The sequence below is a fragment of the Microcaecilia unicolor genome, chromosome 13, assembly GCF_901765095.1.
Source record: "Microcaecilia unicolor chromosome 13, aMicUni1.1, whole genome shotgun sequence".
NCBI classification, from domain to species: Eukaryota; Metazoa; Chordata; class Amphibia; order Gymnophiona; family Siphonopidae; genus Microcaecilia; species Microcaecilia unicolor.
Genome location: NC_044043.1, coordinates 74,464,467 through 74,488,737, shown reverse-complemented (window position 1 = coordinate 74,488,737; position 24,271 = coordinate 74,464,467). Strand labels below are relative to the sequence as shown.

The following is a 24,271-nucleotide window of genomic DNA, read 5'->3' as shown; positions in this document are numbered from 1 at the left end:
GCGCCCATCTCTGATCGGCCGATAACCACGCCCCAGTTCCGCCTTCACCACGCCTTCGACACACCCCCATCAACTTTGTCCGCATCCGCGACGGAGTGCAGTTGAAAACGTCCAAATTCGGCTTGCGATTATACCGCTTTATTCGTTTTTGTGAGATAAACGTCTGTCTCCCGATTTGGGTCACAATATAGGTGTTTTTCTATTTCGATTATAAGCAGGATTGCATGCTAATGTAGTCAAACGGCTATAAATGAGATCATTTCCTGTTCCCTCCCAATACTCAGAGAACAGCACACAAAATAAGTCGTCTTACCGCTGCGAAAAATAATGCCAGCTCAGAGCAGTTGTTAGTATCACAAGAAGTCCTCTCTTCAAACCCCTTTTCTTTATGATTCAATTTGTTTATTAATTTTTCATTTAAACAAGAATACACTTGTTTTGAAATACAGCCATAACACATTATTTGAGAAACAATAACAACATTCAGAATTAAATCATCAAAGAAAGTAATAACATACTTCCTAAACATAAAACTTTTTCTTTTAATCATGATTCATTAAGCTTTCTTAGACCTCATTATATTGAAAAGGGCGATCAGAGTTAGGGAAGAATTATTACAAATCTTTAATCAAAAGTAATTAAGGCGGCATATATTCTCCCATAATATTTCTAACTACTACAGTTGTTTAGAATCAAGAAATGATTTTAGACTATCTGGTGAATAAAAGGTGTATTTAACCTGGCCCAACCTAACAAGACATTTACAGGGATAGGCAAGAAAAAACATCCCTCCTATCTCAAGCGTTCTTTTTTTTAATGCCAAGAAGGCTTTCCTTCTCTGTTGGGTCGATTTTGTAACGTCAGGAAAAATCTGCACCTTTACTCCACCAAAACAGGTTTGTAAATTCCTAAAATACATTTTCATGATATTATTCAAATCCTGTTCAAAAATTAAGGAAACAATCAAAGTTGACCTTTGCGTAGTCTCATCTACAGTTTGTTCCAATATAGCTGATATATCATCAAGATCTAAATTAGTGTGTGATACATCTTGTTTTTTTCCCAGTTCTCCCTTAGAAGCTGAAATATAATATAATTTGTTTACAGGGGGTATTGCATCCAGGGGAATTTTCAGAACTTCATTGAGGTATTTTTTGAATAAATCATGTGGATTAATCCCAGGGAGTTGAGGAAAGTTCAATAGTCGCAAATTAAGTCTTCTATTAAAATTTTCAATTTGTTCCATTTTTCTTCGCATCTCAAGATTATCTTTTATCACTCCACTTTTAAATTCTTGAATAGAATCTACTTTCTGCTGAAGAGACCCCTTTTTCTTTAAAATCTGCTGGTTTTGATTGGTTTTGGAAGCTGAAGGAAGCCCGTGCAAGCCCCAAAGCGCTGGTTGTGAGAAATGAATGTGTGCGAGTCAGAGCAGACCCAAAAGTGAAAGCACATATTAGCACCTGTTTCCTTTTTTTAAATGTAAGTGTTCCAAACTAAAAAAAAAAATTGAAAGGCTTATATTTAGAGGTGCAGAAAAGTGTGTACTTCATTTTGGATTTTCCAGGAGCATGCGGACAGGAGCTGAGCTTACTATGAAGCTCTTCTGCACATGTGCCAAGCATGTCCTCCCTCCTTGCTTTCGCTTTAACAGCATACATATGATTTGCATACTGTAAGCAGGTCCCCCTTCCACTCTTTGGTCCTGGTCAACGCTGCTTAGCAGATATGCTGAAAGGGTTCCTGTCCCTCGCAGTATCGGCCTTACTCCTGTTCTCCACAGCCTGGCTACCTAGAATCACTGTGCCTTTAGTCCGCACATCCCCACAATCGGACAGAGACTCCAATCGTTTTATAATAAAAGAAGCTCTTTTATTTACATCAGTTGTAGTAATTTCAGCAGTGCAGAATATTGTCTCATCTTAACTTCTTGACCTTTGTTCGCATTCACAATGCCAAACAGTGGTTCATTGCTGATCATAGTACAATGTTTTTAAACACCACTTCTCCCTTCTGGGCTCGTCACCGATCAATTTGCTAATCACCAGTTCTTTACAACACACAGTATTTAACTTTTGCCCCACACTTAACCTTCTTCCTTCCCAGCTGCATCAATTCTGTCTTACCAACTCTAGACAGTTGAGGAAGTACAGCAGCTAAGAAACCTCTCACCTTAGCCCCAGCGGTCCGTGCTAACGCAGCCATCTCCATACCCTCCTCCTCATTCTCCTCTATAGCCTCCTTTTTAACCCATTCCATTTCTTCTTCCTCCTTCCCCCAGCTGCTCCTCATCTCCTTGATTTCAAGCCATCTCCCAATCCTGCCCCTCCCTCTTCACTTCCTGTGAGTCCTGTATAGGGTCAGGTGCACTGTGGGCCTGGTGGTGGTCCCTGGGCCTATTCCTTATTCCAATAAATCTCTTGGCCATCGGAGGGCGCCCTTCCCCTCTACAAGAGTCTTGTGAATGCCTCTTCATCTCCCTCTGGGGCTGCTCTCGCTTTCCTTGAGGCCGTCTACTCAGTAACCTCTCACAATACTATTTGCTTTCAGCATTGGCGAGCTATTTTTCTGCATTGTTCTGGTAGTATTTTTTCAGCACTGTTGGTTTACTGCGGGAGTTTTCAGCATCGGGGCCCCGGATCATGCCCCCTTGCTATTTGGATATATTGAATGTCCCTATTCTCCTTTTGCAAAATTGGGATATGGATGTCTATTTCAGCCTTTTGAGACATCTATATGCTTCGAAAATGTACGCCATAGCGATAATGGAGAAAAAAAACCACAAGAACGGCATCAATAATAGATGTGTCAGTGCCAAGAGATTATTCTGAGCATTGTGTGGATAGATAAGGTCCTCAAATACCAAGAGGGGCATAATCGAAAAGGACGCCCATATTTTGTTGCGGATGTCCTCGCAAAACGTCCCGATGGAGGGGCGGGGAAACCCGTATTATCAAATCAAGATGGACGTCCATCTTTCATTTTGATAATACGGTCAGGGGCGCCTAAATCTTGAAATTTTGGTCATTCTTAGAGATGGTCATCCTTAGACTTGGTCGTTTCTGATTTTCGGCGATAATGGAAACCAAGGACACCAATCTCAGAAATGACCAAATGCAAGCCCTTTGGCCATGGAAGGAGCCAGCATTTGTAGTGCACTGGTCCCCCTGACATGCCAGGACACCAACCGGGCACCCTAGGGTGCACTGCAGTGGAATTCATAAAATGCTCCCAGGAACATAGCTCCCTTGCCTTGTCTGCTGAGCCCCCCAAACCCCACCTAAAACCCACTACCTCTAACTGTACACCACTACCATAGCCCTTATAGGTGAAGGGGGGCACCTAGATGTGGATACTGTGGGTTTCTGGTGAGTTTTGGAGGGCTCGCTGTTTCCTCCACAAATGTAACAGGTAGGGGGGGATGGGCCTGGGTCCGCCTGCCTAAAGTTCGCTGCACCCACTAAAACTGCTCCAGGTACCTGCATACTGCTGTGATGGATTTTTTAAAGATGTTTTTTGAGGGTGGGAGGGGGTTAGTGACCACTGGGGGAGTAAGGGGAGGTCATCCCCGTTTCCCTTTGGTGGTCATCTGGTCATTTCAGGTACCTTTTTGTGCCTTGGTCGTAAGAAAACATGACCAGGTAAATTCGTCCAAGTGCTCGTCAGGGATGCCCTTTTTTTCCATTATGGGTCAAGGACGTCCATGTGTTAGGCACGCCCAAGTCCCGCCTTTGCTATGCCTACGATATGCCCCCTTGAACTTTGGCCGTCCCTGTGACGGAAAGCAGTTGGGGACGTCCAAAATCGGCTTTCGATTATACCGATTTGGACGACCCTGGGAGAAGGACACCCATCTTCCGATTTGTGTCGAAAGATGGGCGTCCTCTTTCGAAAAAGAGCCCACAAGAAATGCAGTCAGAGAGAAAGAAAATGTGGCATTGTACTGGATGCCTTCGGCTTAATTGAAAGCAATTTCCAAGCAGACCTTGGGGTTGCCTGTACACGTTACATCTTATGAAATCCAGGAGAAAGCTCTTTGGTATGATGCAAGCACTGGTGCAAGCAGTAGCAGTAAATTTGAGAGACTGAGCTAATACTGCGCATATGCTGACTTAGAAGTGAGTTTTGTTATTTTCAAGGTATGAGCAAAATTAACCTAGTTGGAGACATCATCGCCCCTGGGTGAAAAAAGAGGGAGAGGCACATTAAATCTATGTTAATGGGTATGAGAATTTGATTTTACATATTTATTTGGTATGATTAGATGCATTCAAGTTGCAGCATCCGCAGCTAAACTCATCATGATCTTATATTATGACATGTGATGTGTTCTGCTTTTCTTCCCAGGTAATGGGAAGCTTCTGTTTAAAGATGGGAGTTACTATGAAGGAGAGTTTACAGATGGTGAAATCTTGGGGAATGGCGTTCGATACTGGGCTGCCTCAGGTTAGTCTATCAGTAACTTAAAAAAAAAAAGTTACATTATTTTTTTTTCTCCTGTCAAATGTCACTGTAATGCAAACCTGGATTTTATAGGTTTAATCCATCAACTATTTCAAATGTCTTGAATTAAAAATTGCTAAAATATTAAGGAGAAGTAAAGAATAAATCTTTCACTTGGTTTTAAATGCATAGGAGCCAGCTTTAACCAGGATATGGCTTAATTTAAAAGGAATTCATTTTGTTAGGCAGTTAATTCTTATGTTGGATAGTTGTCCTTTAGTGTTTTGAAAGATTTCATACAGGTCCAAGGCTGAAGTAATGCCTAAAGTTCAGGCTTCCAAGTTCCGGGTATGTGTCTCATGCTCTCTTTAGTTACACCTCATGGGTTTGTGTGCCAAAAATTGAAACTTATGCAAATATGATAGAGCTGTACCGAATAGCATGTTTTACTGCATGTTTTACTATTCAGCTGAATACAAATAATGGGTATTGAGCTTTAACATAACAAATAATTAAAGAAGCAATGTAAAATCAGAGATCAAGTGTTTATTTCAGTAGTATTTAGCACAGTAGAGAGCTGGATTATTCATATTCGGCTGAGTATGAAAAATATATTCAGGGCTGAATCGAATATGAATATACATTTTTTTGTTACATTTGTACCCCGCGCTTTCCCACTCATGGCAGGCTCAATGCGGCTTACATGGGGCACTGGAGGGTTAAGTGACTTGCCCAGAGTCACAAGGAGCTGCCTGCGCCTGAAGTGGGAATTGAACTCAGTTCCTCAGGACCAAAGTCCACCACCCTAACCACTAGGCCACAGTCCTAAGATTTCTATACTTTTTTTATACAATATCTCTCTATATAAAAGGCAACACCAACGTTCTATAAAGCCTCCAGCCGGAAGTGTGAAGGGGGCAAGATATCCGGTTTCCCTATGAGTGTCTGCCCCGCCCTCTCTGTAACACAGTCAGTGAAGGAAAACAGCAGAGCATGAAATCAAATCGCTGGCTCTGTAACAGTGAAGGACTCAGAGGGGGGAGGGGAGAGAGGCCAGAGGGCAGGGACACACACACTCCCACATGCACACAGAAGAAAACATTGCTAGCCCCCGTTTAATTTGCATCAGAAACGGGGCTTTTTAGAGCACGAAATCAAATCGCTGGCTCTGTAACAGTGAAGGACAGAGGGGGGAGGGGAGAGAGGCCAGAGGGCAGGGACACACACACTCCCACATGCACACAGAAGAAAACATTGCTAGCCCCCGTTTAATTTGCATCAGAAACGGGGCTTTTTAGAGCACGAAATCAAATCGCTGGCTCTGTAACAGTGAAGGACTCAGAGGGGGGAGGGGAGAGAGGCCAGAGGGCAGGGACACACACACTCCCACATGCACACAGAAGAAAACATTGCTAGCCCCCGTTTCATTTGCATCAGAAACGGGGCTTTTTTTTACTAGTATTAAATAAAACAGTACTGTTATGAGGATTATGTCATGCTAAGTGAAGGGGTGTAAACATAAGTACATAAGTAATGTCACACTGGGAAAAGACCAAGGATCCATGGAGCCCAGCATCCTGTCCACAACAGCGGCCAATCCAGGCCAAGGCACCTGGCGAGCTTCCCAAACGTATAAACATTCTATACATGTTATTCCTGGAATTGTGGATTTTTCCCAAGTCCATTTAGTAGTGGTTTATGGACTTGTTCTTTAGGAAATCGTCTAACCCCCTTTTAAACTCTGCTAAGCTAATTGCCTTCACCACGTTGTCTGGCAACGGATTCCAGAGTTTAATTATGCGTTGGGTGAAGAAACATTTTCTCCGATTTGTTTTAAATTTACTACACTGTAGTTTCATCGCATGCCCCCTAGTCCTAGTATTTTTGGAAAGCGTGAACAGACGCTTCACATTCACCTGTTCCACTCCACTCATTGTTTTATATACCTCTATCATGTGGACAAAGGTGAGCCGGTTGATATTGTGTATCTAGATTTTCAGAAGGCGTTTGATAAGGTCCCTCATGAAAGACTACAGAGGAAACTAGAGGGACATGGGATTGGAGGTAGTGTCTTACTGTGGATAAAAAAACTGGTTGAAAGATAGGAAACAGAGAGTAGGATTAAAAGGTCAATATTCACAATGGAGAAGGGTAGTTAGCGGGGTCCCTCAGGGATTGGTGCTGGGACCTCTGCTTTTTAACATATTCATAAATGACCTAGAGATGGGGGTAACTAGTGAGGTAATCAAATTTGCCGATGACACAAAGTTATTCAAAGTAGTCAAATCGCGGGAAGATTGTGAAAAACTACAAGAGGACCTTACGAGACTGGGAGACTGGGCGTCTAAATGGCAGATGACGTTTAATGTGAACAAGTGCAAAGTGATGCATATGGGAAAGAGGAACCCGAACTATAACTACGTCATGCAAGGTACAGCGTTGGGAGTCACGGACCGAGAAAGGGATCTAGGTGTCATCGTCGATGATATGTTGAAAACTTCTGCGCAATGTGCTGCTGCGTCTAGGAAAGCAAATAGAATGTTGGGTATCATTAGGAAAGGGATTGAAAACAAAAATAAGGATATTATTTTGCCGTTGTATTGCTCCATGGTGCGACCGCACCTCGAGTATTGTGTTCAATTCTGGTCACCGCACCTCAAAAAAGACATAGTGGAATTGGAAAAAGTGCAGAGAAGGGCGACAAAGATGATACAGGGGATGGGATGACTTCCCTGTCAGGGTAGGCTGAAGAGGCTGGGGCTCTTCAGCTTGGTGAAAAGGCGGCTGAGGGGAGATATGATAGAGGTCTATAAGATAATGAGTGGAATGGAACGGGTCGATGTGGAGTGTCTGTTTACGCTTTCCAAAAATAATAGGACAAGGGGGCATGCGATGAAGCTGCAGTGTGGTAAATTTAAAACGAATCAGAGGAAATGTTTCTTCACTCAATGCGTAGTTAAACTCTGGAATTCGCTGCCAGAAAAGGTGGTTAAGGCGGTTAACGTAGCGGACTTCAAAAAAGGGTTGGATGGCTTCCTTGGAGGAAAAAGCCATAGAATGTTATTGAATGGACGAGGGAATAATTCAGTATTTCTAGGATGGGCGGGACAAATTGCTTGTTCCTTTGGCCGCTGTCGGTGACAGGGTGCTGGGCTCGATGGACCCTTGGTCTGTCCCAGCATGGCGATGCTTATGTACTTATGTAAAGAATATTTCTATGACCAAATATGCCTGAGGTCACTTATACCTTGTTCATTAGTCACATGTGCACATGACTGTCATGAAAATTCTGTATGGTGCCTTAACAGTATCACTTCAGCACGAGAATATTTTGTTGCAGTAAGTTTTTAAAATTTTGTAGCAAAGTTAATTTTAAGTAACAGTGAATAAGCAAATGTTTTGCTTAACCTTTTATGTGTGATGAGTGTTTTTTTTTTTGTGAACTATTATTTTCTGCTGCCATCCTTCTGTCTTTTCCGCTTACTCTACTGCCTCTCCTTGTGTGTGGCTATTTCATAAGAACATAAGAATAGCCATACTGAGTCAGACCAATGGTCCATCTAGCCCAGTATCCTGTTTCCAGCAGTGGCCAATCCTGGTCGTAAGTACCTGGCAGAATCCATGCTACCAATCCCAGTGTAAACAGTGGCTTCCTCATGTCCATCTCAATAGCAGACTATGGACTTTTCCTCCAGGAACTTGTCCAAACCTTTTTTAAACCCAGATATGCTAACCGCTGTTACCATATCCTCTGGTAATGACTTCCAGAGCTTAATTTATTTGTTGAGTGAAAAAATGTTTCCTCCTATTTGTTTTAAAATGGCTGTAGGGCAGACGGGATGGGGGAGAGAAGCCGTAATATTCATAGTTTTTATTAGGGTTCTGTGGTAACGTGAACGAGAGCGGGCTGTGTGGCCAGATAAAACAAGCCACACACACTCAGCCAGTTATGGTGAAAACAAATATTTATTACAGATGGCAGGTAAGGGCTCCTGTTCACTTCACAGGAAAGGAAGAATCGAAACCCAAAACTAGTTCTGTGAATATTAGTGTCCTCAGGTGGCCTGCTCCTGCAGGGCCACAGCAAACATGAATGTCTTTCTCTTGGTGCTTCTTACTGATTTCTGGCCTGGTCCCTGGATCCAGAGATACCAGCACAGTCTCTAGCAGTCATACAAGGCTGTCCTGCAGCCAACCAGTTTAAAACGCAAACTCTTCAAGGCTCGAAGCTGAACTTGCCCCACCCTGAAGCTGAGGAACTGTAACCATTATATTCAGGTAGGCTAGGGTTACCATATTTTGTCCTCTCAAAAAGAGGACACATGTCCCGTCCCCTGCCCCGCCCACACCCCGCCCCTTTTGCATCCTCACCCCGCCCCCTGTCACATATTCCCCTCCCCCGGGTCACATATTCCCGTCACCTCCCCTCCCCCGGGTCACATTCCCTCCCCTCCCCTTACTTACTGTCTACTGTCCTGGTGGTCTAGTGACCTCTTCGGGGCAGGAAAGAGCCCCCTCTTTCCTGCCCGGAGCTCTGTCCTTGCCCCGCATCCTGTTGCTGTGATGGTCTCAGGATTCAAAATGGCCACCGAGAGTTGAAGGCTCGCGAGGCCGCTTCAACTCTCGGCGGCCATTTTGAATCCCGAGACCATCACAGCAACAGGATGCAGGGCAAGGGTAGCGCTCCAGGCAGAAAAGAGGGAGCTCTTTCCTGCCCCGAAGAGGTCACTAGACCACCAGGGCAGTAGATAGTAAGGAAGGGAAGGGGAGGCTAGGATAGGCCCGCCGCCCGCCCGTTTGTTCAGAAATCCGGACAAACGGGCGGACTGGTAAAACCCGTCTGGACACCCGGACATGTCCTCAAAAAGAGAACATGCCTAATGGTTGGCAGTGGGTTAAGATCCTGGGGAACTAGGTTCCATTCCCTCTGCAGCTCTGTGTGACCCTGGGCAAGCCACTTAGCCCTCCATTGCCCCAGGTAGTATACTTAGATTGTAAGCCCATCAGGGACAGTGCAAGTACCTGAATAGTTAATATGTAAGCCTCCTTGATTCGTGCTTCAAAAGGGGTACATTCAGGACTAGAGATTGCAAAAACCAGACATAGCATCCATAGTTTAAAAAAGGATGCTCAAATCACAGATTTAATTTGTTCAACACATTACATTTGAGCATCAGTTTTCACTCCTAGACCATGTTCTGTTAGAGTAATAGGAAATTCATGTGATGCTTTTGTTACTGATCGTACAGGAGGCATCTTGCCAAACACATCAGCCAAAGAGTCTCAGCCTTTCCCAAGTTTAAAATCAACTGGTTCTGCTTCATCCAGTCATTTGCCAGCTGCAAGCAAGATTGCAGAACACCAACAGGATTGGTTAAATTATCCAATGGTAACAAGATCTGACTTATCGTCAGAAAAAAAAATTAAAAAGCTTTTGTTAAATAGATGTTAACGGTTTTGCTGGCAGGGAAGAGCCCTGTAGGATGCCTGACATAATATTCCAGTCAGATTCCTTATTACACCACACTGTTTTCTGCTGACAGTTTTGTAGAAAATCCTGAAACCAGTGGAACACTGACCTACAAATACCTAAGGCCTGCAAGAGCTCAACAAAATCAAATGATGAACTGTGTTGAAGGCAGAAGGTATATGTGGAAGCAGTAACAATGCATGCAACGTCCTTGTTTGTCTTGCACAAACAGCACCTGAATGGAAAAGAGTCTACGCTGTGATTCTTAAAAAGCCTCTGGATTCTCTCATTCCACCTCTATAACTCTTTTTCTCCCCTGAATAGATCCTTAGCCAACTTGTCTCTCCCCGCCACCCAGAATTTCTTACAGACTTTCTCTCCCAACTCTGTCTCTTCAGTTGGTTCATCTGTCTCTCCCTCTTCTCACCTCCCAACACCTCAAGCATCCCTCCTCCAAGCACAGTTTTCTTTCTGTACCACAGTATGAGCTGACAGTGCTTGAAATCCGTTGTGAGCTCCAAGTTTCATATGAACAGCACAGGATTGCTGGAAGTCAAAATTATTGCTGACACCATGCAGCTCACACACTGAGAAAGGCATGTGGGGCAGTAAGAAGGCAGCATGAAGAGCTACCCTACTGGTTTGTGGGTCAGTTCTGCTCCCCCTTGGAATTTGTAGTGAATGAGTAGCCTAACGGGTAAACAGGGCCGCCGAGAGGCTGGGCCGGGCCCGGGACAAGGCTGCACCCGGGCCCCGCCCCACTGCCACGCCCCTTAGGGGGCCTGGCGCCACAGTCCCACCCGCCTCTGCCACCAGGCCGGGCCCCTTCCACCCAAACCCTCGCCAGCAGAAGTGCTGTCTTCTGACTCGGGCATGCGCGGCCCACACAGACGCGCCCCTCTCAGCTGATGTTCGCTGTACTCTGCAGGGCTTCTGTGCGTCTGACGTCCTGCACGTCAGAAGCACAGACGCACAGACGCCCTGCTGAGTACAGCGAAAATCAGCTGAGAGGAGCGCGTCTTGTGTGGGCCGCGCACGCCAGAGTCAGAAGACAGCACTTCTGCTGGCGGGGGTTCGGGTGGAAGGGGCCCGGTGGCGGGTGGGACTGCGGCGCCGGGCCCCCTTGGAGGCCCGGGCCCCGGGAATTTTGTCCCCCCTGTCCCCCCCTCTCGGCGGCCCTGCGGGTAAAGCAGAGGCTAAAACCAGGGGAACCCAGTTCAAATCCCACTGCAGCTCCTTCTGATCTTGAGTATCAGTTAACCCTCCGTTGCCTCAGGTACAAATACAGATTGTGAGCCCTCTAATTCTCCACAATTTTCCAAATGTAGTAACAGTTTAATTTTTCTTTCCAAATATAAATGAATATAATTTCCACTCTTTAAGCTTCAGAAAATGTCAAGATATACAGTATTAAAAAAACACAGCGCTTATCTTTATGCTGCCAGATAAAAACTTACCCAGCAGCGCTGTAGCCAAAGTGTCTTGACAATATGAAATCAGCAAACATTACTCCATGCTGAACGTCATTCTACTCTGCAGCCTTCCTAAGGGTTTTTTTTTTACAAAGGCGTGCTGAAAACTGGCTTGCGGTAGTATAGGCATGGGTTTTGGGTGTGCGCCAATCCATTTTTTAGTGCGCCTGTAAAAAAGGCCTCTTTTTTTTTTTCGAAAATGAATGTGTGGCAAAATCAAAATTGCGGCGTGTCCATTTTGGGTCTGAGACCTTACCGCCAGCCATTGACTAGCGGTAAAGATTCTATGCAGTAATGCACGGCAAAATTGAAATTACTGCAAGGGCCACACGGTAACCGGCCGGTAATTCCAATTTGGCGCGTGTTCGGCGCGCGTAGGTGTCTACGCAGCTTAGTAAAAGGGCCCCTAAGTTCCCTATATGGAAAGAAAAGTTAGACTGTTACTACATTTGAAAATTGTGGAGAATTATTAAGAATTGTTGTGATAATGTTGATTATTTAATCATGTTATGCACAGTGTTTGGGAATTAGTAATTTAACAATTATTCTTGTGCACTGCTTTGTGGAGGTATGGTCAAAATAAATGCCTGGGTTTTGCAGTGTGAGGTCCCAATGAAATGAAAAAACGTATCCACCCTCTATTGCAGCCAATTTTTGGCTAGCTGCATGAGTGAGTCTAATTTCTGAGAGTCTTCTTTATTTCATGTATTGTCTTTCCTATACACTGTGTACTTGGTAGAAGATATCGGTTTGACTTTAGTTCCCCGGCTTGTGATTTGTACATTGATTTGATACTGGTGGATATTGGGATCTGTGGCTAGTTACACTGGAAGCAGGAAAGACCTACTCGGGGGGTGGGGGGGGGGAATTGTAGAGCTGCAGATAAAGGTTTTAATCTCTATAAAATGTCACACATGTTAGCCATCCTGCTAGCTTCTGGGTACTAATGCAAAAATCTGTGGAAACCTGAAAAAAAGAGCCACTCCTAGCCTTCTGAGTCCTGAGCACGTCTGACAGGGCCCCTCCTTTAAACTTTAGAGCATTAGTCATGTGACCAGTTTGCCTTCGTCTTAATCCGGCTCTAGTTATTAATTGGCGTTACACATAGCAACCGTTATGAAAGCTGTATGATTCAGTGAGTGGCTTTCATAGTAGAACTGACAACAAAGAAAATGAAAGTGTACACATTTGCATCACTAAAAGCTTATTTATTAGGATTTATTCACCGCCTTTTTGAAGGAATTCACTCAAGGCAGTGTACAATAAGAATAAATTAAACATAAGCAATAAACAATTACAGCAGTAAAAATATTGAAATAACAATACAAAGTATGACTAAATGCAATGTCAACACAATACGTAATAGAACATTTTAATTGATAGTGAAGGGTAAAGCAAAGATGGAACATATAATAATAATAATAACATATGTATAGGTAAGAGAGTAAGAAGAGTTAGAAAGTAAGGTGACTAATTTAAAGAAAGTTCTACATGAGGTCAGCCCATCAATACCTGTGAGTGTATCTGTGTGCTATGTTTGTGTATGTGTTTACTCTGTAGTTTGATATGACCAGGAGAGTAGAGAAAATGGGAGAAGAGTTTCGAAAGGAGCAATTAACTAATTTCTGTGTTTCACTACGTCAAGAGTTTCTGTGCCACAGAAGCTGATACTGGTTCTTCCATAGAAATGCATTGGGTCAGTTTTGGGGGCGCTTATTTCTTCGTAATCCCCTGTTTGATCTGGCCCATTTTTGAACTTGATGTGTCTTTTCGCTGGTTTTCTCCGTTGCCAAATTTGGACCCATTCTGTTACTTTTTCAGAGTTGCTTTACCTCCAGATAGACATTCTTAATCCCTTATATATAATTCTTTCCTACATCCATTGCATTTTACCATACACAGTCGAGCACAGATTATAAAATATTCAGTCGATATTCAACCAGGAGGCAGTCAGTGTTTTTTTTTGGGGGGGTGGGGGGTGGGATTGTCCACTGCCGACTTTAATCCCAGATATTCAGTGCCAGGCCAGATCTAGACATATGTGGCTGGCTAACACTTATGTAATTACTAGTAAAAAAGGCCCGTTTCTGACACAAATGAAATGGGCGCTAGCAAGGTTTTCCTCGGCTCCCCTGCAGCCACCCATGTTCAGCAATCCTCCTCTCCCCCTGTGCCCACTGCAGCCACCCATGTCCAGCGACCCTCCTCTCTCCCCTGCCCCCCCTCCAGCCACTCATGTCCAGTGACCGTCCTCTGGACATGGATCAGATGTGAGGCATGTTTCCCTCCCCCCCAGGTTCTGAAGTTGACATCATAATGGCTACGGTGATGTCAGCCTGATCTACGGAGTCTAGCAGACCAACTCGGAATAAGCCACGGTCCCAGGCAGGTCAGAACATTGGAGGTGAGAATTATTATATAGGAAGAGCAGTTTTCAGTACTTAACTGCATAAGGTGAATCACATAAAGATTGAACAGCCTTTAATGTGGCCCAATTTATGCAGTTATCTTATGCTGTTAAGTGATGAATATTGGCACTAGAGAATGACATGGGGACAAAGGTTGTCCCCATCCCCGCCCCATCCCAGTGGGTTCTGTCTCCGTCCCCACCGCATTCCCGCAGGTTCTGTCTCTGTCCCCATGGGCTCTGTCTCTGTCCCCGCCCCATCCCCACAGGCTCTGTCCTCATCTGCAGAAGCCTTGAATATTTATGATTTTTATATTTAAATCTTTTTATTAAAGTATAAAAAGGAACAATATGCTGTGCAACTGTTGTTATTATTGTTTTCTATTTGTGATTTATAAACAATGAGCCCCCCCACCACCACCCTATACCCTTCCAACCCCAACAATAGCTGACTTTTACTACCTCAAGGAATCCTAATCCACCCTGTTAAAATGTTCAGGGGTACAAAATACAACCTGTTCTATATGCCCTAGCGAGGGAGAAATATGCCCTGTGAAGCACTGTTATGATTTTTTAATCTGTGGAGGAATAAGTCATCATCAATCTCAGGGTTCAGTCTAGCTCTCCTGTCTTCCACAGTCCTTCATGAAATAGAAGATGTCTTCTCAGAAGACGTGCTGGTAGCAGGAATGTACAGGATGTGGCCACCATGTTTGCTTGTTTTCCCAAAAATCAAAATATCGTCATCTGCATCACTCAAACATAAATAATGGTCCAGTTCATTAACAGGCTTCACAGTAGAGAATGACACAGGGACAAACTTTGTCCCCGTCCCCACAGGCTTTGTCCCTGTCCCCATGGTTACCATGGGTCCCCATCCCCATGTAATTCTCTAATCGGCACTTAACTGCATATAAGTATCACTGAATATTGGTGATTAGCCCTGGACAAGCGATGCAAATGGCCAGCAGCCTTTCCTGGCCGTTTAAATTGATTTGAATAGCAAGCGGAATCTCATTTGTCATATATAAAAACAAAAAAAGCCCCCAATCAGAGGAAAGAATGTATTAACAAAATTGGCTAATTCAACATTACATAAAAATAAATTCAAAACTAAAGAATAAACTAGACTTCTGCCAAGACATAATTATGTTAAAACCGCTTGTACTGTAACCTAGATACAATAATTCATTCAGACAATGGGTCCTACAGTTATTTTAACAGAAGGCCTATTATTTAGGAACATGAAATATGTAGTGATCATTTCTACTTTTCATCAAACATTTATATTAGAAATGGAGAAGATAAGCTGCTCCAAGGACCAAAACCTCCTGGCGCATCGACAAAATCTGCTTTCTCTTATTTTGTGTCATATGGCATACTTACAGGAAAAAAAGTCACCACTTTATGACCTAAAGAAATCTGGTTCCAGAACATATGAAGCCAGTAAAGTAGCTGTTAGTAACTCCAGTTCTTCCAATAGTTGGTTATATTTCAGCTGCTTTTTTTTTTGTTACATTTGTACCCCGCGCTTTCCCACTCATGGCAGGCTCAATGCGGCTTACATGGGGCAATGGAAGGTTAAGTGACTTGCCCAGAGTCACAAGGAGCTGCCTGAGCCTGAAGTGGGAATCGAACTCAGTTCCTCAGGACCAAAGTCCACCACCCTAACCACTAGGCCACTCCTCCACTGTTGCTACTATTTGAGATTCTACATGGAATGTTGCTGTTGAATTCATGTAGAACTGAGGTACTGAACCAAAGATGTGACCATATGCAAAAGCTACAGGAGACTACTGCTGGGGAACTGAGGAACTGAGTTGGATTCCCACTTCAGGCACAGGCAGCTCAGCTCCTTGTGACTCTGGGCAAGTCACTTAACCCTCTATTGCCCCATGTAAGCCACATTGAGCCTGCCATGAGTGGGGAAAGCGCAGGGTACAAATGTAACAAAAATAAAATAGATACTATTGGAGATTCTACATGGAATGTTGCTACTATTGGAGATTCTACATGGAATGTTGCTATTCCACTAGCAACATTCCATGTAGAAGCCTGCGCAGTACGTGCAGGACGTCAGACTCACAGAAACAGAAGCCTGCTACTACTGAAAAGGTGTGAGCTAAATCCAGATATTTAAATAAATAGATAAAGGCAGTCCAAATTACTGGCTTCTCTAGGGAGATCCTTTGCTGTGGCAGTATACCAGAACTCTGTATAGAGATCAGTGATGTTTTGCCACAAGGAAGGCCTGGTGGTACCCCCAGCACACCTCCAATTATCAGGGAAATGCCAACTTCTGATCCTTCACTGGGGCCCCATTCTCCTCTTGATCCTTCCGAGCAATAACTTCAGTCTTCACTCCTTGCGATATCTCTAGATAGAAGCTTCTGTGTTGACCTGCTTGAGGCATCAGCACTCATCAGTGATCCTGGACCATATGGAATAGTTGGTCACTAGGGCCAGCCACTGATTTTTTAGTGGCATTATCTAGATAAAGCCACTGAAAGTTTTCACTAACTGACCTGGCATTATCTGGATAATGCTGGCACATGCCAGGGATGGAGCCACAGTGGAGTCAAATTGTCCGCATACTGTCGATAATCAGTACCAAGACTATCTGGATAAGTTAGGACACCAAAATAGCCGGAAGTACCCAAGATTGAGAGCTCACTTGACTCAGCCACAGGCGACAGCATGTATGAACATAAGAATGTAAGTGTTGTCCATACTGGGACAGACTGAAGGTCCATCAAGCCCAGCATCCTGTTTAACAGTGGCCAATCCAAGTTACAAATACCTGGTTTTAACGCAGTGGCGTTCCTAGCCTGGATGGCACCCGGGGGGGATCGCCGATGCGCCCCCCCCTGCGAAATGACACCTTCCCCCCCCCCCCGGCAAAATGACACCCCCCGGGTGCACGCCGCTGGGGGGGCTGCTGCGGCGCGCGCCTGTGGGCTCCGACTTCGCTAACTTCGCTCGTTTGCTGCAGCTCCCTCTGCCCCGGAACAGGAAGTAACCTGTTCTGTGGCAGAGGGAGTTGCAGCGAACAAGCGAAGTTAGTGAAGTCGGAGCCCACAGGCGCGTGCCGCAGCACCCCCCAGCGGCGTGCACCCGGGGCGGACCGCCCCCCCCCTTGGTACGCCACTGTTTTAACTGTCAAGATGTAGAGCTGTCAGGACTTCTATCAGGCAGCAATGTGGTTGTCGGTTCATTTCTTTGTATAGCTTTATAGATTGGATGTGCTAGCCAGAGCTGGTTTGGACTTTGGCAGAGCTGTAATTCAGGGGGCCTTGTCTTTCTCCACCCTGCTTGGGTGCATCCCGCTTGTTAAGGTTGATGCTATGGATGGTGAAATTTAATCATACCTGTTAATTTCCTTTCCTTTAGTCAGTCTGTAACATCCTTAGACCCTCCCTCAGAAAACTGCGGGATCTGTCTTTCCAGTGATTAAAAAAAATTTTCAGATTAAGAAAATCTTCTCATTCATTATAGCTGCAGTAGTTGACGGGGCATGTTTGTGGTTTATGGAACTTTCCACCGCTTTGGCAGAGGTATACTGGATGTTCTACTCAGCACCAGCAGGTTACACCGGTGTTGTCGCTGGGGAAAGTTTAGTTTCTCTACCTCCATCTGCAGGCAGGAAGGGTAACACCCATTTAGTAACGATGGTACAGCCCGTCTAAAAGAAAGGAAATTAACAGGTATAATGGCACCATTAGTATTTCAGTTACAATGTGGTACTTTACAGTATTACATTCGGAAAGTATAGAGCTGGTAAAGGTATTGAATCAGAAGTTTTTAAAAAGATTAGTGAAATAAATTTTGTAAATAAAGCTTGAACTGTTTTCTATTTTCATCCTTACTAATTCAGACTTTGATTTTTTTTTGTTTCTTGCTTTTGTGAATCCCAGGTAATATTTATTCTGGACAGTTCTACTGTGGAGAGCTCCATGGTTCTGGAGTGATGCAGTACAAAGATGGGGGGAGATATGAAGGCGAGTTCTCCTACGGTTTGAGAGAAGGTGTGTACTACAACCATTCAATTAGAGTGCTAATTGAAACCAATTTAAGAGAAGTATATACAAATGAGTCTGGAGAAAGAGCCAAGTAGATTAGCACATGTTCTCTATCCAGTTATTTATTCACCCAGTCAAAGAAATCAATCAGATATGTACATTTTTGAGTATATGTATATTTGTGCTCACAAAAAAGCATGTGAGAAAATATAAGCAAGTTATCTTCCCAGATTATCAAAAATATAACATAATGAGATTCGTTCAGCAGTCCATTGCTTACCGGCCCTAGCAATGGTGCCAGAACAAGATGCATTCAAAATATTAGTGGACGCATGTCCCATCGTGAGAACATGACAAAACGTTTGCCTTAGTTTGAACTTACATATGTTAGAGGTAGACATCGGCAGCATACAAATACAACAAGGCAAACAAAAAAAGCAAACACTGGGCCTTCAGGATTGAGAAAAAAAGTGTAGTCCTTTAATATCACAAATACCCGACACGGACCGTGTCTCGGTGTACAGCCGCCTGCATCAGGGGTCAATAAACTCCTATCGGTCAACTTGCAAACTGTAGCGCAAGAGGTAAGTGAAACAATCGGGGTAAAACTCCCGTTGTTTGAACAGCTCGTCTCTATTCAGAAAGACGCCTCCAATACTGAAAACCTCTGGTGTGCACCCTCCCCCCCGCCAGAACGCATTGTAGCTTACTTTGGCAGCGAGGGGCGGGCAGGAGGGCCGATCCGCCCCCGAGCCCACGTTGCTGGGAGCTGCGTCGGCTCCATTGGTTCCTTGCTCTCTGTGCCCCGGAACAGGAAGTAACCTGTTCCGGGGCAGAGGGAGCAAGGACCCAACAGAGACGACACCCCCCCAGCGGCATGCACCCGGGGCGGACCACCCCACCGCCCCCCCTTCCTATGCCACTGCTGCTAATAGATTTTAAGATGGCTAAGTTATCAAGACAACATATGTTTTCTTATCTGCAATATTATTGGATTACGGTTTGAAATGTCAAATATCAAAGTTAAAAAAGAAAAGAGCTGTCTTTAAACAGCTCAGCTGAATATCACTGCTATACATATTAGGGGTGTGCAGCAGGGCCAACGAGAGGTAGGGGGACAGGAGGGGCAAGATTCCCCAGGCCCGGCCTCCAAGGGGGGAGGGCCCGGCGATGGCAAGGTTTTTGAGGGAGCAGAACCTTCTTCCTGCCTGCCTGTGTCTCTCCTGCTCCTGTATGCCAGGACCTGGGTGATTGCATTAATGGGATCCTGGCACACAGGATGAGGAGACGGCAGTCTGAGGGAGGAGCAGACACAAGAAAGTAAGGGGTGGGGGCAGCGATCTGAGTGTGGGGGGCGGCCCGGCTACAGCCCAGGTGGGAGGGGGTGGTCCTGCCCCAGGCCCGGCTTTGTCTCTTGGTGGCTCTGGTGTGTAGGGCAAACATTTGTGTCCTGTTAGTTTCCCATATTGTTTTAAGGATTTTTTTTGTTGTATTTAAAAAAATTTGTTTGGGGGGAAATATTGTTACTATTAATCACACAGTAAAAAAACAAAACAGAAATTTCAGGGTTTTTCCTGTCATTTTAGGGTAAAAATGAATGCACGTACCTAATATGTATAACTGCTGATGGTCAGAGCTGCTGAATATACATACTTTTTAAAATGCCGCAGCCGGCAATTTGAAATAACTCACTGGCTGCAGGGGATGAATACTGAAATGTCAGTGTTCTATTCCTATGCTGTTCGTGTTTATTTTCTGTATAATCAACAAAATATATGTATTCTCTATTGTATTGTTAATTGAATAGCCATATTTAGGGCCCTGTTTACTAAGCCGTGCTGTAGACCTTTTAGTGCACGCTAATGCTAGAGACACTCATATTCCTATGGGGTGGGTGTCTTTATTTATTTATTCATTCATTCATGACCTTTATACCCCGCATTAGCCCGAAATAGGCTCAAGTTCAATGTGGTCTACAAACAAACAATAACGTGAATAAAACATAATAATGTACAGAATATAACACAAATAGTATTCCTAGAGCCCTGTTTACTAAGGTGCGCTAGTGTTTTTAGTATGTGCTAAAAATTAGTGCATTCTTATTTTGGGCATCTAAATGGTTAGTGCACCTTAATGTTTAGCGCGCGCTAAAAACGCTAACGCGCTCCTAGCGCGGCTTAGTAAACAGGGTCCCTAACGTCTTAGGCTTGTGAAGCTTACCACTTTTTTTGTTTCAGGTCATGGGTTACTGGTGGACAAGGAAGGACAACTCTACCAAGGTTCCTTTTACAAAAATAGGAAACATGGAGAAGGGAAAATGAATTTTAAGTAAGTCAATGTATCTCGCTGATTTGGAAATTCAGAAGCTTTGTTCTGCTATGCAAAGATCATCTTCCTTCAGGGTTTTTTTTTCATATTAATGTTTTATCCTGCTTCTCATTCATTTCTACCTTTCTCCCCTAGATTTATTTATTTATTTCATTTGATAAGTCACATTTCATAAAGAATGTTTGAAAGAAAAAACCCCAATATTAAACAAGTACATATTTAGAACCAAATCCAACACATCGGTCTAAACAATATAAGAAAAGAAATAGTAGGAGAAGCACTTGTGACTGCAGAAAGATGATCCACCACCAAAGCAGTGGAGATAGAAACTAGTAGGAGCTAAAAAGTTCAGTAACTGTTATTCACATACAAAAACCATTGAAAAAAAGTATTACAAGATGGTAGAAACTGAAGATATCCAAAGAACTAACAGTTCAATCCTTAGCCAAACATATTTCGGCATAATTGCCTGCATTGGGGCTACTTGGTTCTAGAAAGCTGGCTTAACACCTTCATGGAGTAAGCAGAGGAGCAAACGTTCAGAACCAACCTAATAATGTCATTCTTAACAAGACCAATAGATAATATAACACAAAAGACAATGGTATGTGTACGGTAAGATGCTTTGAGTGCCACCGCCAGAACTACCAATTAAGTATGGAGTATCACCAGCCAAAAAAATATATATATAATTTTTATCTTGTAGAACATTTTAATGATCACGTCTAGTCAACCATGGGCATTTGTAGACAAGTTATTATCAGAATTAAATTAGTAGTAAATACATAACTGGGGCTTGATGATGCTAGCCTTGAAAGAATATCAGATAACCATAAAAAATAGATTAAAGACCAGCACATTTAAACAGTGGCGTAGGAAGGGTGGGGCGGTCCGCCCCGGGTGCACGCGCTGGGTGGGGTGTCGGCTAGCTGGTTCTTTGCTCTTTCTGCCCTGGGACAGGTTACTTCCTGTTCCGGGGCAGAGAAAGCAGGGAAGCAGCAGAGCCGACGCAGCTCCCAGTGATGTGCACTGGGGGCGGATCGGCCCTCCCGCTGCCCCCCGCTGCAAGGTAGGGTGCGTTTTGGGGGGGGGGGGGTGCTCCAGAGGGGGGGGGGGGTGGCAGAGGCGACCCACCCCGGGTGTCAGGCACCCTCGCTACGGCACTGCATTTAAAAAGCCTCTTGAAACCATATTTTATCACTTAAAGAGGATAAATAGTACTAACCTCAAAGAAAAAAAAATAAGAGGGAGGGTCCTAAAGCTATAAGAGCAGCGCTTAAACTTTAAAGCAGCTGTTTTAATTCACAATAAGACAGCTCTGTGAAATAAAGACAGAAAATAAATGCAAGGCTTTAAAATAAAATAAAGCCCAATTTTCCAACCTTGCCAAAATTCAAGAAGAACCAGGAGAAATTGTCCTCAAGGTGGTCACTTCTGACTGTATATTGCAGAAAATAACAGCCTCGATGAAGCTGGCTTTTAAGACTGTCTTTTCCCGCTGCTGCTGTTGATCTGACATCACAGCATTTGTCAAAGTGAAAGTCAGAAACTTAAAATCATACAAAAAAATGTATTTGCTTTTTTATTGTGGATGATATTCAATTGAGATTATCAGTAGGAACTGAACACATTGCAACAATTCAGACTTAATGACTGTTTAGTGGCTGTGTCAAAATGGTTGAAGAATCACCAATTATGGTTGAATCCTGGAAAGACATGGTCAAGCAGCTGGCTATCGTCGGTCACGGTCTTGCTTTTTCTGACTGGGAGAAAGAGACGATGCAGCTAAATACTTTTTGACATTTCAATTCTATGTTTTAGCATTAGAATTTAACGCAAAAAGATTCCATTGTGTGGGAGGCTTTTTCTGCCGATGATGAAGTCCTGTACCAGCCATTAACTGGGAGCTTCTCGAGGCTTTTTCCTCCCTCACATTTTTTGATATCTATTGATGCTTACAAATACATGTGGAGAACCTAAGTTATATTGTTGTGTAAATATGGGTATATCTTTAAACTTCTTCCAGTATCTAAACTAAACAGCAAACAGAACAACCGGCTCAGCTGGCTACTTCCTTCAGAAAAACCTTTGCTTTATATAGGCAAGCCAGCAGGTTCACAGCTCAAAGCTTATGGCATCTCCCTCTGGCTAGAGGAGTCTCTCTCAGAGGCAAAAAGGGAATTCCTCCTCCTCTCCTGCTATATGTCTAGGATGCTAACTTCCCCCTTCCTTCTCTGGAATTCAACCACTGCATGGACTGCTTGACAGAGATCTCTTGTGAGCCTTCCCCCATGTGCCTTTACCTCACTGACTGCTCTTCTCCTTCGGAGACATATCTGTTTCAGCAACTGGAAAAACCCCATTGAATGTAAAAACTTCTCTACAGTCTTAGATTTTAAACCTAACAAACTAATGTTAAAATCTTCTAACTCAGTGGTTCCCAAACCTGGTTCTGGAGACACCCCAGCCAGTCAGGTTATCAGGATACCCACGATGAATATTCATGAGAGAGATTTGCATGCACTGCCTCCACTGCATGCAGATCTCTCATGAATATTCATTGTAGATATCCTGAAAACCTGACTGGTTGGGGTGTCTCCAGGATCAGATTTGGGAACCACTGTTCTAACTGATCAAAATTTACTACCCATTCTGAAATCAAAGAACTCTTCCTTTCCATCCCTTTGCCTTCAGTATCCAGCTCCCTATAAAATACCAGAAACCCTGACATTGCCTTCCCTCTGAAGGAAAATACCATCATTGATGAATCATGAAAATTTACTTTTAAAGAATGATAAATAAGATGACCCCCCCCCCCCCCTTCTTATTTTCCAGGAAACTTGAAAGATGCAAAACCTGGGGGATAAGACTGCACTATTGAAACAGTGACCCCTTCACCCATCCAGATCTCCATTAAATAGGGACCGACTGTCCAAACTATGAAATGAAGTCCCTAACTGCATCACTTTTGTAAATAATTGAACATACCTTTAATGGATCCACAGATAACATATACAAGCCAATAAACAGGATCAATGGATGAGTGGCCTAGTGGTTAGTGTGGTGGACTTTGGTCCTGAAGAACTGAGTTCGATTCCCACTTCAGGCACAGGCAGCTCCTTGTGACTCTGGGCAATCACTTAACCCTCCATTGCCCATGTAAGCCACATTGAGCCTGCCATGAGTGGGAAAGTGTGGGGTACAAATAAATAAAAAAAAAAGATCTGATTTCAAACATAATCTCTAATCCACTTTTCCACCTACACTTTCTCCCTTTCTGAAAGCAGGTAAAAGTCCTGTATGGTCCATCCATTCTGTCCAGCAAGGTGGCCAGAGCTGCACCCACTCCTTGATTAGGTCACTAAGGTCCTCTTAAGAAATATCCCTAACCATATCTCCTCCAAAGAGAACCATGCAATGTGACATCCATCAATAAGCCTTCTCCAAATTAACCTCCATGCTTTGAAATGAACACACAGAAAGGCTTTGCTCAACACAAGACCATCTCCACCTCAGGAAACAAGCAAAAGCCCATATTTTTTTTTTAATAGTTTAGGGATATTTTTTTTTCTTGTTTGAATAATAATATTATGATTCATTAACTGCCTTTATGAAGAGATTCATCCCCTATTTTCTCTGTCTGGGTGTCTCTGGGAGTCTCGCTGTCCCAAAGGCTAGAAGGGAGCCTCCTGCAAGGTATACTCAAGCAGAGCTTAGAAGCCATCTCCCCTCCCTTCCTGGATCTGAGCCCACTATCCCCTCCATTGTACCAAGACCTGATCAACCCCTCTGAATGGGGGATTTGAAACCTGATCTCCTATGCCACTGCTTGTGCATATATGCCAGTATTTTTGTCATGTATGCGTGTTCTTTGTGCCCAAATGTTGGTGCTCTCTTGATAGAATTACCTCCATGGTGTGGTGTAGGTTGGCCCGTGTTTTCTCCTATCTTCCTTTGACTTGGTGGATCAGACGTTTTTATCAGTCAGTCTAAAGTGCCATGTATAGAAATGTTCCATCATGCAGAAATGATCCTTACTGGGAGAGGTCAATAGATCATGGTTCTGGGACTTCAGATGGCCATAATGTGACCAGTTTCTATTGATTGATCACTGTCCAGATCTTGCCTGTCA

The 24,271-nt window shown here is 43.8% G+C and overlaps 1 protein-coding gene across 1 annotated transcript in view; it reads left to right on the top strand.

The window, feature by feature from the left end:
* Positions 1-24,271, top strand: part of MORN1 (MORN repeat containing 1) — a 265,209-nt gene that overhangs the window by 16,012 nt on the left and 224,926 nt on the right. Inside the window, 3 exon segments of the mRNA XM_030185675.1 lie at positions 4,348-4,446; positions 17,707-17,817; positions 20,049-20,139. Coding sequence (XP_030041535.1) covers positions 4,348-4,446; positions 17,707-17,817; positions 20,049-20,139 — 301 coding nt within the window.